At 46.5% G+C, this 17,747-nt stretch overlaps 1 protein-coding gene across 4 annotated transcripts in view; it reads right to left on the bottom strand.

Annotated features, from left to right (window-relative positions):
* SPTBN2 (spectrin beta, non-erythrocytic 2) overlaps positions 1-17,747 on the bottom strand; it is a 268,184-nt gene that overhangs the window by 24,454 nt on the left and 225,983 nt on the right. For all 4 annotated transcript variants that reach the window (XM_083165163.1, XM_083165165.1, XM_083165164.1 and 1 more), the window contains 5 exons: positions 13,579-13,663; positions 12,166-12,362; positions 11,847-12,001; positions 10,222-10,288; positions 1,157-1,204 (listed from right to left, as the gene is read on the bottom strand). In XM_083165163.1, coding sequence (XP_083021289.1) covers positions 1,157-1,204; positions 10,222-10,288; positions 11,847-12,001; positions 12,166-12,362; positions 13,579-13,663 — 552 coding nt within the window. The remainder of the gene's footprint in view (positions 1-1,156; positions 1,205-10,221; positions 10,289-11,846; positions 12,002-12,165; positions 12,363-13,578; positions 13,664-17,747) is intronic.

Genomic DNA, 17,747 nt, shown 5'->3' on the forward strand with positions numbered 1-17,747 from the left:
CCGCTACAAGCAAAAGCATGGCCACTGCCAACCACTACAATCCTTAATGTACCCAATGCCAACCACTGCAACCCCCAGCATGGCCCCATGCCCATTAACAACTACTATAAGCTCCAGCATATTCTAACAGCCACTACAAACCCCATCATGCCCACCGCACCCACCCGAACAACCCACACACCCATACCTCCCCCACAACCACAGCACTACCACAACTACTCTTCACTCAACCACTACACCCCACCAACCTACACCACCCAGACGGGGCACCCCCCCCCCCCCCACCTGAAACTCCCATACCACACCCAATCAATCAAACTCCCCCACACCAACACACCCGCAACTCCACCAACCCCACATCCACCTCGGTAAATACCTCACGCACCCCCAGTATTTCCCCATCCGCCCCTCCTGCACAAACCATATTTCACGCAATAAAGACTGTTAATAAAACAGTTAATAGGGGCGGAGCCCCTTACGCCAGTGTGAAGAGCGCCCGTAGGGTGGGATGAATCACCTAGTATTTGATATGTGCAGAGTAGTAATCAAGCAGCAGCACTCAGCAGATATTTTCAAAAGCCTGTATTAAAACATGTACAGCAATCAACTGATGCTTAGGAGCCTAAACACCCATTAATCAAGGTGTAAAGAATAGTTCTATACAAATCGATAAAAAGGTATTTTGGCTTGCAAACATATATATAATAGATGCAGAAAATGGCAGGCACTCCACTTATAATAGATACGGGTTTGGGTGCCCTCCCGGGAGAAGTAGGATCCACTCCAAAATATAAGCACATCGAGGGTGGCACTCCAACAAAGAAAAGCTCAGCAGTCAAGGGGTCTAAAGGGGGCACCACAAACTTTTTTAGCAGGGGGGAGGACAATTTATAGTTACGCCACTGGACTGATCCATTTATCTGAACTGAATCATCATAGAATTCCCCATTTATTGAATTACTAGCTGACTACTTATCTAGACTTTCAGGACTGCTTGTATAACCTCTGACCAGGTTAATTTTCAATCCTGCTGCTGCAAGCAATGTAGAAAGTGTCTCATGGAATAGCCGTTTCAGATTACAATACAACAATATAGGATAAACCCAATTTAAGGTCATTGAAATTCTTAAATTAAATATTCCATAAAAACACTTACCTGATTTTCAAACAAGCTGTCATCTAATCGTCTTGTATCAGTCAATGGCTATCAAAGACAGGAAATATAGTGTTATTCCAATTAAAACAACTGAGCTACCACATTTTTTACATTACATTCTAAATGAAATATTATGATCATCATTTAAAGTTATATATGTAAATGTGGCGTAACTGTATTTTCATACAACGTGTGCACCAAAATGTATCTATACATAGACAGGTACTAATCTTAGGTTTGTGGACCTTTACACCTGTGTTTACATAGTGGTACAATAACAATGGGCAGGCACATATACGTTTACTACAGTATCAGTGTGGGCATGGAAGTGTAGTTAGTTAGGGGGTACGACCTAAGGTGACTTGGCTCCCCAGGTACACTTCATATGAGACTATTGTGCATACTGTAGGCCAGGGGTGGGCAATAATTTTGGCTGAGGGGCCGCTTCACACTTCCAGTAAATATTCGAGGGCCGCACACAAAAATGATGTGATATATATCGTATGTCTATACGATAGCATCCCCATCACTGCACAATCCCCGATAGCATCCCCATCACTGCACAATCCCCGATAGCATCCCCATCACTGCACAATCCCCGATAGCATCCCCGTCACTGCACAATCCCTGATAGCATCCCCATCACTGCACAATCCCCGATAGCATCCCCATCACTGCACAATCCCCGATAGCATCCCCATCACTGCACAATCCCCGATAGCATCCCCATCACTGCACAATCCCCGATAGCATCCCCATCACTGCACAATCCCCGATAGCATCCCCATCACTGCACAATCCCCGATCGCATCCCCATCACTGCACAATCCCCGATAGCATCCCCATCACTGCACAATCCCTCATAGCATCCCCACCAGCTGATGGCGTGCGGTCCCCCTTTAGTGCTTATTGCACCACTTCCCCACAGGATCTCAATGTTTTTGCGTGTGCACCCCGCTCTCCAGATCAACGAAGTGGAAGCGGTGGTTCACCTTGGCATGATGATAGCCAGCCTGCTCCAGCTGCTTGGTCTGGTATGCTCTCCAGCAGTCGCTGTAGATAGTGGTCCCCGGGAGCACGTGCCTCTCGATGGCAGCCATGAGCGTGCTGGCATCCCGCCTCTCGACTGCCGTCAGGAAACACTCTCCGGTTTGTCTGGAGATGCCCCCGAAGATCCACTGCTGGGGCAGCAGGTATCTGACATCGACCTCCACTATGGTGCCTGGGCCGCCAATCTTCCGCTGAGGCTGTGACAGGAGGTCGACAGCGCAGGCCTCCCACAGAAAATTATTATACTGTACAGTGGTGGCCTGGGACACCGAGAGATGTCGTTGGCAGAACCGTACACTGGTCAGCTCCTCTGCCCAGCAGAATACGAATCGCATGAGGTTACAGAGGTCAGGTGGCACCCTGTGAACCACTGTGCTGCCTTCAAACTGACTTTTTTCCCACAGGCCCTGATATGGCAGCGCCACATCCGCTCCCTAATAGAGAGCCTCATTGGGTTGCCCCTAAAGAAACAACACTGCCTCCTCCTCAGTCTGAGGCAAAGTAAAGATGGTCAGCCTCTCTGCAGCCATGTCTCCGATACGTCTGCCTCTCAGACAATACAACAGCTGACTGACTACGCTAACTGCGTACCGCTGAATCTACAAGCTAACTGACTTAGTCTCGAGAACTAGACACTGTTTCTGACAGGGATGCTAATTCTGAGTAGAAATAGATGCTAGATGCTTTTAGAACTAGACGCTTTTCAGTAAATACGTTGACAGTATTGCCTACTTCTGAATGACTACACTGATAACAGATTACAGATGTAAAACAGCTGGCCCCTAACTCAGAGACACGCCTTGCAGAGGCGATTGCCAACAAAAACGTCAATTTCCAAGTAACAAATTGCAGGTCAGTCGACCTTAATGGTTGAGAAGGAGGTTTCTGAAAAACTGACAACACCAGGGACAAAACCCAAGGTGCAGCAGGTTGTTTTTAGAGATGAGCGGCGGGCACTTTTTCGGGTTTTGGTTTTGGATCTGGATCTCCCTTCGTGTTTTGGCAAAACCACCCTTGCGGGTTTTGGATCTGGATTTTTTTGGAAAAATGCTAAAGATTGCTAAAATACGAGATTTTGCTCAACAACATTAATTTCAACTCATTTCTAGTCAATTTTGATCACTTCATATAGGCCGTCACACTGGCCAATGGATATATAGGCCGCCACACTGGCCAATGGATATATAGGCCGTCACACTGGCCAATGGATATATAGGCCGTCACACTGGCCAATGGATATATAGGCCGTCACACTGGCCAATGGATATATAGGCCGTCACACTGGCCACTAGATAGCATATATATATATATATATATATATATATATATATATATGCTGTCAGACTGGCCACAGCCCTTTACACTGGACACTGGCCACAGCCCCTGACACACTGGACACAGCAGCCCCTGTACACTGAGTGTACAGTCAGCAGCACTGCAGCCCCTGCGTGTGAGCACTGCAGCACCTAGTTTACAACAAAATAAAAAATCAGTCACTAAATAAATCACAGCACAGGGCACACGGCACGGAGCACAAATCCCAACCACCCTCTTCACTCTCCTATAATGGACTGAAGATGGCGGGGCACGCGTGCATCTGATATAGAATCCAGATCCCGCAAGAATCTGACAGCAGGATGATGACGTTTTGCCTCGTTTTCAGTCCGGAATTCAGGCGGGAACTCCCGAGTCGGCTCGGATCACCATATTCGGATCTGCCGGATCCCGGAGATCCGGACCCACTCATCTCTAGTTGTTTATAAGGAGGCTTCCGCCTCGCAACTCCTTGGAGGTAAGTCTGTACCTCTGGTAGCAAAGCTACTTTCTTTTGAAAGTAGATAGACAAAGCCGATATTTGAACCTTCAAAGACTGAAGGCTTAGGCCGGAAGAGAAAACCATCCTGTAAAAACTCTAGAAGTCTAGAACTTTAAACCTAGATGTGTGAACCTTTTGCCTTTTACACCATCTAATAAAAATCTTCCAAACTCTATAATAGTTTGCAAAAGAAACCTGTTTCCTTGCATTAAACCTGGTAGGGATAATGGCTTCAGAGAACCGCTTCTTAGAGAAAGAGGTTTAAATAGCCAAGCTGTCAAATATAGCTGAACTAGGTCCTGGTGTAAAAAAGAGAACCTGTCTGAGCAGGTCTGGCCGAAGAGGAAGGCACCACGATGCTGTCGACAACCTTAGTGCTAGAGTATCAAGACCTCCTTGGCCCATCTGGTGCTATCAGAATGACGCAAGTCCCTTGTGATCTCACCCTCTTCAGCACTCGGGCAATCATTGTAAAAGGAAGGAAGACATAGGCCAACCTGAACTTCCAGGGCACTGTCATGGCATCCACCGCCCAAGCAAGTGGATTCCTGGTCCTTGAACCGAACTTGGGCACTTGGCAATTGTGCCGGGACACCATCAATGCCACTTCTGTATGACCCCAAAGAGCTACAATCTCTTGGAAAACTTGCAGGTGCACAGCCCATTCCCCTTCCAGGAGAAAATCCGCTTCCACATTCCGAATTCCTGGAATGAAAACAGCAGATAGAGCTGGAACATTGGTCTCTGCCCATTTGAAGATCCGAGACACTTCCATCATCAACATCTTGCTGCGAGTACCCCCTTAGAGGTTCAAATACGCCACAACCGTGGAATTGTCTGATTGAATGCGAATGGGAAATCCCTTCAGCTTTTCTTCTGCTTGCGATAAGGTCTTGTTTTCATGGTCTTGGGGTTTTCTGACCAACATGCCAAAAAGTTCCACTGGAAAGGCCGAGAATGGAATCTGGCATACTGAAGGGTCTCGAAAGATGCCCATCTTGCCCAGTAACTTTAGACACTGCCCCACTGATGGGCCTGGCAACTTCAATTGTCCGGACCAACTGACAAATGTCCCTGGCCTTCAATACCGGGAGGAATACCGATTGGTTTTGTTGCAGTTTCTCTGCAGCCTCCGCTTTGAACAGATCGTCCAAATACGGGATGATCACAATCCCTTTGAGTCTGCCATAATCTTCGTAAACACCCTTGGGGCTGTTGCCAGGCCAAAGGGAAGCGCCTGAAATTGAATATGTAGTTCCCCTATTGCAAAATGCAGTAACGACTGATTTTCTGTAAGTAAGTTTTATTTATATAGCGCACTTTCTCCAAAAGGACTCAAGGCGCTTTACAGACATTAAAAATAACAGTGCACATACTGTAATACAAAGGGTTATAAGTACAAAGAACAGGCAACGGGATCTTAGTGCTCTTTTCTGCTGGATTGTCTTCTGGAGGATGCACCTCCTCTAAAGAAGGAACGAAAGGAAAGCCAAAAAGCAGCAAAACCAAGATGAAGCTTGTTTGGCTGTCGGCGTGGGCAGGAAAGTACTTTTCCCCCTTTTGCCTGTTTAATTATGGCTTCCATTATGAACCAAAAATAACTCTCCCTTAAAAGCCAAAGCCTCTAGGGCAGGGGTTCCCAATCTTTTTTGATTCACGGCACCCTAGAGAATCAGAATTTTTTTCATGGCACCCCTAGGTCCAAAAAAAATTAATTAGATTGGGTTTATATGCGATTCTTAGCGGAAGTTATGGGGTAAAGGGCAGGATTTGCTTCTGTTTGTACACATTCTATGATTGGCAGCCACCAGCACTGGTTTTGCTCATAAATAATTAACCATTAATAATCTGAGTTGGTCCTGGACCACCAAGCCGCGGCACCCCTGCATGTGTCCCGAGGCACCCCAGGGAGCCACGGCACACCGTTTGGGTACCACTGCTCTAGGGACTTCTTGGAGTCATTGTCAGCCTCCCAAGCCTTGAGCCACAAGACTCTTTGTGCATTTACAGAAACAGCTGATTTTGGCTGCCATTTTAACTGCCTCCTCGTCAGCTTCACAAGTATATTCTGCAGCCGCCTTTTTTTTTTTCAGCGAAGGCCAATGCTTCTGGATCTGGTTGTAGTAAAGCACACTATCATAGCTTTTCCAGGACATCTCTGCCCCGCACTCTCCCTCCTCTGAATCCACATATAGGATAGGAGGAGAGGATAAGGAATGCCTAAAGCAGGCATGTCCAACGATGGCCCGCCAGATGTTGTGAAACTACACATCCCAGCATGCTTTGCCACAGTTTTGCTATTAGAGAATGCTAAAAATATCGCACAGGAGAGGGGGGGTCGCGCACTGTCACACAGGAGAGGGGGGGGCGCGCACTGTCACACAGGAGAGGGGGGGGGCGCGCACTGTCACACAGGAGGGGGGGGGCGCGCACTGTCACACAGGAGAGGGGAGGGGCGCGCACTGTCACACAGGAGAGGGGGGGGGCGCGCACTGTCACACAGGAGAGGGGGGGGCGCGCACTGTCACACAGGAGAGGGGGGGGCGCGCACTGTCACACAGGAGAGGGGGGGGGCGCGCACTGTCACACAGGAGAGGGGGGGGGCGCGCACTGTCACACAGGAGAGGGGGGGGCGCGCACTGTCACACAGGAGAGGGGGGGGCGCGCACTGTCACACAGGAGAGGGGGGGCGCGCACTGTCACACAGGAGAGGGGGGGGCACGCACTGTCACACAGGAGAGGGGGGGGCACGCACTGTCACACAGGAGAGGGGGGGGCGCGCACTGTCACACAGGAGAGGGGGGGGGCGCGCACTGTCACACAGGAGAGGGGGGGGGCGCGCACTGTCACACAGGAGAGGGGGGGCGCGCACTGTCACACAGGAGAGGGGGGGCGCGCACTGTCACACAGGAGAGAGGGGGGGCGCGCACTGTCACACAGTGGAGGGGGGGTCGCGCACTGTCACACAGGAGAGGGGGGGTCGCGCACTGTCACACAGGAGAGGGGGGGGCGCGCACTGTCACACAGGAGAGGGGGGGGCGCGCACTGTCACACAGGAGAGGGGGGGCGCGCACTGTCACACAGGAGAGGGGGGGGGGCGCGCACTGTCACACAGGAGAGGGGGGGGGGGCGCGCACTGTCACACAGGAGAGGGGGGCGCGCACTGTCACACAGGAGAGGGGGGGCCGCGCACTGTCACACAGGAGAGGGGGGGCCGCGCAGTGTCACACAGGAGAGGGGGGGCCGCGCAGTGTCACACAGGAGAGGGGGGGGCCTGCAGTGTCACACAGGAGAGGGGGGGCCTGCAGTGTCACACAGGAGAGGGGGGGCCTGCAGTGTCACACAGGAGAGGGGGGGCCTGCAGTGTCACACAGGAGAGGGGGGGCCTGCAGTGTCACACAGGAGAGGGGGGGCCTGCAGTGTCACACAGGAGAGGGGGGGCCTGCAGTGTCACACAGGAGAGGGGGGGCCTGCAGTGTCACACAGGAGAGGGGGGGCCTGCAATGTCACACAGGAGAGGGGGGGCCTGCAGTGTCACACAGGAGAGGGGGGGCCTGCAGTGTCACACAGGAGAGGGGGGGCCTGCAGTGTCGCACAGGAGAGGGGGGGGGGGCTGCAGTGTCGCACAGGAGAGGGGGGGCCTGCAGTGTCGCACAGGAGAGGGGGGGCCTGTAGTGTCGCACAGGAGAGGGGGCTGCAGTGTCACACAGGAGAGGGGCAGTCACAAACATTTTGGGGGCAGATGGAGATACCCACAGCTACAGACAAAAGAGGGGGTTGGGGGAAGCAGGCACAACACACTTGTAGGGATGGAGTCAGGTGTGGGGTGCAATGCAGTTTGCAGTGTGTGTGTGGCTGGGCGGAGAGGTGGACAGCAGACACTTACCAGGACCTTCGGTTGCTGGCCTCCTGCTGCATGTGCAGAGTTAAAGACCCACCCCTTCACAGCAGGATGCAGCAGCAGAAGTCAGTCACATGCACTGGGCCCAGCCAATGAGAGGAAGCAGGGGTGAAGTCACAGGTCAGGCTGCTGAAGGGAAATGGAAGTAGGGGCAGGGCTGCAGTTGTGCTGGAGAAGTTGGCACTGTGTTACACTGTGTAGTGTAATATGGCGGTGTGCTGCCTAAGTACTGCAATAAGCTATATCTTAGTAAAGTGGCAGCCAGACCAAGGTACATTACATTCCCCGGCTGCAGGAGGGTAAGGGGGTGGGGCTAGGCAGGGCGTGGCAGCAGGGTGTCTGGTTGTAACTTTCCCCAGCCAATATGGTGCCTCTCTGTCACTCTGTGACTGTGTGTGGGTAGAGTCAAAGACGCTGATAGGCTGTTAGACTATGACTCCGCCCAGCGTTATACACACAGTCACAGACTGACAGTTCTGGCTAAATATGTAAGAGATGATAACAAACAACATTGCAGCACAATTTAACCACTTACGATTGCCTGTTTGTGTATTGACCCTCCTCCAAATAAAATATTACCACATTCATTATGGTTGTGGCTATGGGTGTTGATCACAGGTTTGACAGTAATTAGATCGATAGTGTCTAGGCCAACCCCAAAAGGATCGACATGTGGAAAAGATCACTTCGCCAAAAATTCAACAAGTTTTTCAAAGGTTTTTTCTTGGTGTCAGTACATTTCACTATGTGGACGCCAAATTAGTGTACCACATAAAGGGCCAGATGTATCAAGCTTCAAAAGTGATAAAATGGAAAGTGATAAACAGCCAGCCAATCAGCTCCTGCCTGATATTTTTCAAACACAGTCTGTGACATGGCAGGAAGGAGCTGATTGGCTGGCTGTTTATCTCTCTCTATTTTAACACTTTTTAAGCTTGATACATCTGGCCCAAAAACTGTAAGAAAAAGTTAAATAAAGTAAAAACTTGTGTGAAAAAAGTTTGTTTTTCGACCATGACATGCCTGTGTCGACCTTTTGTCCACGTCGAACTAATGCATGTTGACCCAAAGTCCGGATCCTGTGGCTATAGTCGTTGCTACTGTAAATTACCCTTTCTTAATCGACCAGTTACACACGTTTGGAGAAACATGCTTGCTACTGAATTTACAAGGTGGTGAGGAAACTGGTCTGGGGAAGGATGGGGTTGTACTTAATCACATTTTATTAGGAAAACACAATTCTCACATTAAGAACACGGTCAACATAATATTCTCAGTTCATTATGTTATATTGCAAACAAACAGGATTATAAATCTTTCCAATTTACAATCTGTCTAAGGGCGAGATGTACTAAACCTAGAAAAATGATAAAATGGAGAGTGATAAACCAACAACCAATCAGCTCCTACATGTCATTTTTCAAACTCAGCCTGCGACATGGCAGATAGGAGCGGATTGGCTGGTGATTTATCACTCTCCATTTTATCACTTTTCAAGTTTAGTACATCTGGCTCTGAGAACACGGTAAGAATGTGATTTATGGTTTTTCAAGAGACTTCTACAGAATAAAAATGAAAATTATTTTACATAAGCACACATGTATATCTACAAGTTATTTATGAATTGATCTTAAGTTTTATAGTTGTGCGTCTACCTTACATGTAATTACTTTGTACTACAGGTAGAGTATCCCGTATCCGAATATCCGTTATCCGAATTATTCCGAAAACCAGACATTCCAGAAAGTGAAAAAAAAAATTTTTTTTTGCTAAAGACTCACTGGGGACATTTGTAACAGCATCACTGGGGACATGATATGTAACTGGCACTATATATGTGCAAGACAATGATTGCTTGGCATTCAAATTCAGTGCTGAGATAGTACACACATTTTGTTTCACGTTTTGAAACCTTGTTTTTTTAACAAATAAAATATATTTGTGTGTATATTATGTGTTTATACAGCATAAATGCAAGATACTTCAAAATACATCATTGAAATATTAAAATATTCCGAAATACGGAATAATCCGTTATCCAAAATTCTCCTGGTCCCGAGCATTTTGGATAAGGGATACTCAACCTGTAATAATTTTTTCGTTAACATTTGACGTGTTTGTTCTACAACAATCACTAAGTTACCATGCTGGTAGAAGGTGACCCCATTTTATTATGTGGCCCGGCCCTTTTTTTTGTCATTTTAATGACCAACTCAAAAGACAAAGAGGATAATCGTATAGATTATTGTACATCATATACTACATGATTTGCCCAGAAGAAAACCTCTTCATGCATACCTGAGGTGAATCGGAGTCTGTATATAGTCCATTAACGGAAACCTGCTCAGTTTGCAAGCTTTGTAGCCTTAAAAAGAAGAAACACAATTCATATTGTAGAATAATTATTTTGTTTATGGAAGTGCAAAAAAGTAGGTCAGGTATCTGGAACGGAATCTCATTTGATAAATATTTTTGTACAGCTAAATTTATACCCCATGTAGGATCACCTTTTAAGTTATTTTACCAACGAAAATGCTGCTCACAAATAAAAGAAGAAACCAAACAATCAGAACTTCGTTAACATTACCCCCAGAGCACGCCAGGACAGCTGTTATTTTCAAAACCAATAGGCAAATCAGATCCACTTGAATTCCCAGATTCTTGTGAAACACATGACTATTTCGTTGTGATGGGTATTTATTTACTCACCAGGTTCTCATGAATTAAGAGGATACAAAGGAAAATCACAACAGTTTTGGGAGTAGTAAAAAAAATAAAAGGTACTTGTGAGTTATCTGGGCTGCCGATTTTTTGATTGTATGCCTTAAGTTAAGGCATACAATCAGATGCGATGCGATGCGATATCGCATCGCATCGCATGCGATCATCGGATGCGATGACCCGATTTTTCCATAGGAATCAATGTTAAAATGGACTGAGTCCATTTTAACATGGAATTCAATGGGAAAAAGGGGTCCTTTTCATACCCCTACTATCCAAGTGGGCATGGAGTTGGATATAAACCTGTGGCGAGCGTAGCGAGCCACCGAGCCCGAAGCGTGGCGAGCGAAGCGAGCCCCGCGAGGGGACGGTATTCTGTGTCCCCTCGCGGGGCTCGCTACGCTTCGGGCTCGGTGGCTCGCTACGCTCGCCACAGGTTTATATCCAACTCCATGCCCACTTGGATAGTAGGGGTATGAAAAGGACCCCTTTTTCCCATTGAATTCCATGTTAAAATGGACTCAGTCCATTTTAACATTGATTCCTATGGAAAAATCGGGTCATCGCATCGCATCCGATGGTCGCATGCGATGCGATGCGATGTGCCCGATCCGACCCGATTTAGAAATCGGCAGCCCGGATAACTCACAAGTACCAAATAAAATAAATGAGGTTAGGCTCAATGGCAAGAGCGAGAACGTTTGCATGAGATTTTATATTACAGATTACGGAGATGGTGACATAGTAATGTAAAGGTTTCAGTTGGAAGAGGAGGCCACACGTCTCCAAGACTCACTTCCATACCTGCCCGTTGTAGAGGCAGAGGAGAGGGGTCTTTGTACTGGACCAGCGTGTGAAAACCAGGCAGTAAAGGTAGTCACACACCACACATGCACAAGGCTGTTTGGTGATGACTTGCAAGCCAGCCTTGCTACATTTCAGTTGAGTAAAGATTAATATTTTAAGCTTTTTTTTTAGCGTAAGTACAGACATTGGAGGACCACCAATGTGAAGTTAAATTGAAAGAAATCATCAATTTAATTTGCTAAATCTAAAAAGAGATGTGCAAAAGTGAGGACAAAGACTGACAAGAGAGCATGTTTTTGTGTTCTAGCCCACTCTACACCACATTTGTAATTGTGACCAATGACTGCATATTTTTTAGAACCTGAATGAGTGTTAATGGTATCCATCAAACTAACCTTTCTTGCAGAACACTGGCAGGAATTGAATGATCTTCTATAGGCTGGTGACTCTCTGGAATCTCTTCTTCTTTTGTCTCAGGTGGAGGTGGAGTTGGAGGTCTTCGCTTCCTCTCCTCTTCCTCCCGTCTCCTCCTCATCTCAAGCTCTTCCAGCTATAAAACAACACAATGAATTCACCAAATTCACAAGTGGATTATCAGGAGTGATGTGGGGTTTCTAGCTAAGGGACTGAAAATGTCCATTTCTGTATAGATACATGCACAATAATGGTAGAGCCTTATACCATGCAGACATTAGGTCATTAATGTTTGCTCACCGTGGTCAGTTTTTCCAAAAGCGAGAATCTTTCATCCCAAGTGTACACTGCTTTCTGGAAAGCCTCATGCCTCTTGATCAGGTTCTCCACCTCACCTACATTACCACCAAGTTCAGAAGACCGGACAATAGGTTCCTGACTGGAGAGCCATGCTTCAGCTACATTGGCATCTCTTCCAAACATCAGCACCTCAAGCACTAAATAGAGTGAGGTCGTATTATTAAAAATAAATAAATAATAATAATAATAATAATAATAATAATAATAATAATAATAATAAATAGGTAAGGGAGGCAAAACATTCAAAGAAAAAAACTATTTTGAGAAGTCATCTGATCAATGTTAGCCATGAAAACAACTATGTTATAGAATATGGTATGGACACAGATGGACCAGATGGCCCATACAGAGCCCATTTCTTACATAATTACATTACAAACAAAAATGACAAAAATCTGTCCCGTTGTAAAATGAAAAAAAAAAAAAGGAAAATCTATAGCTTTAATTAGTAGAGTACATATTATAGGTGTGTGTTCCACAGAATGTATTCAATCTTATTATTATGGGAATATGTCAGTCATTGACATAAGTCCCCATCCCTGTGGAGCTTACAATATATATTCCCTATCATATGGACAGATACCCACAATAGTTTTTGTTTTTTGCCAGAGGCCAATTAATCTACCATTATGAGAGAAAACTGAAGTACTCAGAGGAAACCTTTGCAAACATGAAGAGGTGGGATTTGAACAGAAGACCTCAGGACTGAGAGACAGCAAGCTTACCACTGAACCACCAAACTGCAAACAGGTAGGCTGTAGTAGAGTTTGGAACCACTGAATTGAAAGCCCAATTTTGGTCAATGGTAGTTTGTTAATTTGTATGCATGTGCAGGGTCACGATCTTGCACACCCGCAGAATTATAGATGTCCTTGGCATGCCAAGGCATGAGCTGCAGTGCCGGACTGGGACATAAAGGGCACACCGAGGAAATGCAATGGTAGGGGCCCAGGCTTAGTGGTGTGACCCTCCTTTTATAGGGGGCATAGCCAGCTGCCAGAGAAGCTTGAATAACCATTTCAGAGTGTATTGTCTGGGCCTCCCTGATAAATGTATATAGCAAATACGGATAATACATACATCATAAAATATCAGCTATACACAGTACAAAATACTTCATAGTTCTGTGAAATATAATATACCTGATACCTAGAGAAGGGGGTGGGGACTCCAGCAAGGGGGCCCACTAAGGGTTACCCGTGGGCCAGTTCTGCCCTGGCTGTGGATAAGCAAGACCCAATAGAGTGATGTGTAGCAACTTTCGATATTTCCACGTTAAATTGTTTATGGTCACAAAACCCTAGATTGCCATTAACTGGTGTTCATGAGGCACAATGGGATAGTATGACTTACCAATTTGTAACCATTCCATTTTATCTTTCCATTTGTTATCAGTCTCCTGTCGCCTTTCCTGTAGTTGCTCTAGTTTTTCAGAGATCTATAAATAACACAATAGTATCAGCATATGGCACCTTTTAGTTCTGAAGAAAGGGTGAGGTGAATTGCACCTGCTGCAGCACTCTCACTGTACACATACCATTTACTAAAGGCTGATTTATAGACTGTTAAAAACTATTTTATTTTATACGGATTACTATGCTAATTTCAGAATTAAAAGACAAATTGACCTGCCAGACAGATATTGCCTGATGATCTCCGTGATTATGGAGTAAGTATAAAACAGAAATATTTATGGAAGAACAACTTAGCACATGTATCATGGAATGCCCTATAAATAAGCTGTTTAAACAATGAGAGATATTTAAATTAATATTTAAATTAAATTAAATATTTTTTTCTTGATAGATTGTTATCTTTTGGGAGCAGCATTATATGCTGCTTTCCCATTGCCTACACGGGTAAAGACCCGTTTTTTTTTTTAAACGGGTCTTCAAACGTGTAAGAGCCATAAAGCCCCTTTCCCACTGCAGCTTTTAAACGGTAAATTACTGTTTAAAAGCCGTTTTTGTCCCATTCCCACTTACCCGTTTAAAGACCCGTTTAAAATGATAGTAAAGATGGAGGGGGGGGGGGGTTGGTTTAAAAAAAAACAAAAAACCACGTAACCAGCACCAGGCTGAAAGAGCCGGGGCTGGTATTAAAAAAGAAAAATCAGGAAACCCGACTAATAGGGGTTCCCTGATTTTTAAAAACCAGCCCCAGGCTCCAGGTCCGGGGCTGGTTCCCAAAATGACTAGGGGTCCCCCGTATTTTAAGAATCAGCTGAAGCCTGGTGCTGTCCCCGATGCCCCTGGGCATCGGGCTGATGGAATGGTGTAAAAAAAATAGAATAAAAACTATTGTCTTTTACTGTGGAACTATGAGTCCCAGCAAGCCTCCCCCGCAGGCTGGGACTTGGAGAACCACAAGTCCCAGCCTGCGGGGCATTAAAGGGCCCGCTGGCACTTGTAGTTCCACAGTAAAAGAAACAGTTAAATAAACACACTGACACACGTGAAAAATAAAAGTTTAATGCATCCATTACACAAACACACTAAAACTTACCTATCTTGAGCCCGTAGGTAGCCTTCAGTCGGTGTCGGCATCCTCCTCCGGTGTCGGTGTCCGGTTCCGACGCAATCCATAGGTGTAGCTGTGGAAGGAAACTATACTTAAAAGTGTCCTCCGGCGAAGATCACGTCCTCTTCTTTCCATGTAGCATCCCCCGGGACTTGGCAAAATAACAAACCGGCTTAACACGAAACCCACGGACTGTGAGCAGGAGCCGCACGGTGTTTGTTTACATCGTGCGGCTCTGCCCCCGAATGCCGCTATTGGCCGCCTTGTGGCCTCTGATTGGCCGCTAGGCCGCAAGGCAGCCAATAGCGGCATTCGAGGGCGGAGCCGCACGATGTAAACAAACACTGTGCGGCTCCTGCTCACAGTCAGTGGGTTTCGCGTTAAGCCGGTTTGTTATTTTGCCAAGTCCCGGGGATGCTACATGGAAAGAAGAGGACGTGATCTTCGCCGGAGGACACTTGTAAGTATAGTTTCCTTCCACAGCTACACCTATGGATTGCGTCGGAACCGGACACCGACACCGGAGGAGGATGCCGACACCGGATGCCGACACCGACTGAAGGCTACCTACGGGCTCGATAGGTAAGCATCAGTGTGTTTGTGTAATGGATGCATTAAACTTTTATTTTCCACGTGTGTCAGTGTGTTTATTTAACTATTTCTTTTACTGTGGAACTACAAGTGCCAGCGGGCCCTTTAATGCCCCGCAGGCTGGGACTTGTGGTTCTCCAAGTCCCAGCCTGCGAGGGAGGCTTGCTGGGACTCATAGTTCCACAGTAAAAGACAATAGTTTTTATTCTATTTTTTTTTACACCATTCCATCAGCCCGATGCCCACCGCCCAGGGGCATCGGGGACAGCACCAGGCTTCAGCCTGGTCAGGTAAGTCCTGGAGGGGGGGGACCCCCTTCATTGGGGGGGTCCCCACTCCCCCAGGGCCCCTGGCCAGGCTGACTGGTCAGTAGGGATGAATGCTTTGGCCGCGGGAACTTATATAATAAGTGTACCCCGGCTGTGGCATTACCCTGCTGGCTGGTTTGGCCTGGGGCTGGTTCTTAAAATACGGGGGACCCCTAGTAATTTTGTCCCCCGTATTTTGGGAACCAGCCCCGGACCTGGAGCTGGTTTTAAAAAAAAAAATCAGCGAAGCCCAATTTGTCGGGTTTCCTGATTTTTTAATACCAGCCCGGCTCTTTCAGCCTGGTGCTGTTTACGGCAGTGGGGGGGGGGGGGGGAGCAGCTGGGGCGGCGGCATGGGGTACCCCTTTCCCACTGCCAAAAAAACAGCTTTTAAACGGGTAAAACTCTGCTTTTTACCCGTTTAAAAAACCCGGTATTTTTAACCGGGTAAAGCAACCTGGAGCTTTCCCACTGCAGCTCTACCCGTTTAAAAAGGCTAAAAAAACGGCAAATTACCGTTTAAGAGCTGCAGTGGGAAAGGGGCAATAGAAGCTGTGGTCTTTTTACGCATAAATATTTTTTTATTATTATTATTACCAAGAGCTGATTATACGCTTAGTATAATTTATCTATAAATAAGCTTACTGGACCCACCCTGCCCCTAGAGAAACCTAGCATACTTGCCAAGAAACTCCACCATTTAATGCAGTCTGGGAGCTTTCAGCGATTCCTAGCCCTGCCCAATAGCATAGTGCTATGACCAAACAATTCACGGCACTAGACCCCTGCGCCTCCTCACCAAGACCACCCCCTCTCCGGAACCTTCCAGAGAACACCATTCCCTTATCAGTATGCGCACCTAGAAACATAAATAGCTCTTCAATTCCATCAATGGATATTTTGAACTCATCAAGATATTTTCCTTCAGTCTTTCTCCTTTCGGTGTCAGATCTATGCTAAGCTGTCTATTTTTATTCACAGTTCTATTGCTTTCCTACTGTATGTCCACCATACTTTGTCTGGTGTCCCACGCACAGAGTCATCTGAATTTTTTCCCCTTCTTTTCTCTTTCCTACTCGTTTGGCTTTTTAATATGTGAAATACTCGGTGTCAAGGCTGTAACTGGTTTGCCACTGTCCAGAGGGCAGCAGGCAGCACACAGAGGTTGCAGCACTAAAGCTGCCCATACACGCCCCGATGCGGGTGTGCGTTGTGGGCTTAAATACCGCGGATCACATCACATTGTGCGTTGTGCATGCAATGCAATGTGATGTGATGAGAACTAGTACAAAAAGTATGTGCAAACACATACTTTTTGTACTGTGCGATGAGGTGCGCGGGAGCGCGCACCTTTTAGCACAGAACGCACAGCCCGGCATCGCAGCGTGTATGGGCTGCTTACAACCTCTCCCTGGGCACTATAAATAAAGAGAAATGTTGTCATGCGCCTTACAAGCACAATAACAAACAGAGCTAATTTCAATACTGTGCACACATAAAGGAGTTCGAGGCAGTGCCTAGTTTTGTATGAGTAAAGATTTAAATTGTTGGTGAGTGGAAATCAAAACTGAGGAGACATGTAGCCATTTAAATTACTACAAAAATTATGTTGTCATAAAAAAAAAAAAAAAAATACAAAAAAACGAAATTGACTAAATTAAATTTGGCACCAAAAGGTTCTTTACAAAGTTTTGTAATAAAACAATAACTTCTGAAAACTTAAAAAAAATATCACCTACTATCCTGTCACAGCCAGTCATACCAAGCCAGTGGCTCATTCTATCTGCACTGCACAGTCATACTGACTGTTACAAGTGTTGTGGCTTTATCATTAGTTGACCCTGATCTGAGGCACTTTGACACAGTATCCGGAACAAATTGTTGTGCCACAATAGTGTAGATGCTCTAACGTTCCAGGCGTTAGTACCCCATTGGTATTCCACCAATGGGGAACCTTTGGCCCTCCAGCTGCTGGAAAATTACACACCCCAGCATGCCCTGCTACAGTTTTGCTATTTGGCCATGCTAAAACTGTTGCAGGGATGTGTAGCTTATCAACATCTGGAGCGCCAAAGGTTCTCCATCCCTGTTCTAGACCTATGT

Source organism: Crinia signifera, chromosome 11 (genome assembly GCF_055691185.1).
Source record: "Crinia signifera chromosome 11, ASM5569118v1, whole genome shotgun sequence".
NCBI classification, from domain to species: domain Eukaryota; kingdom Metazoa; phylum Chordata; class Amphibia; order Anura; family Myobatrachidae; genus Crinia; species Crinia signifera.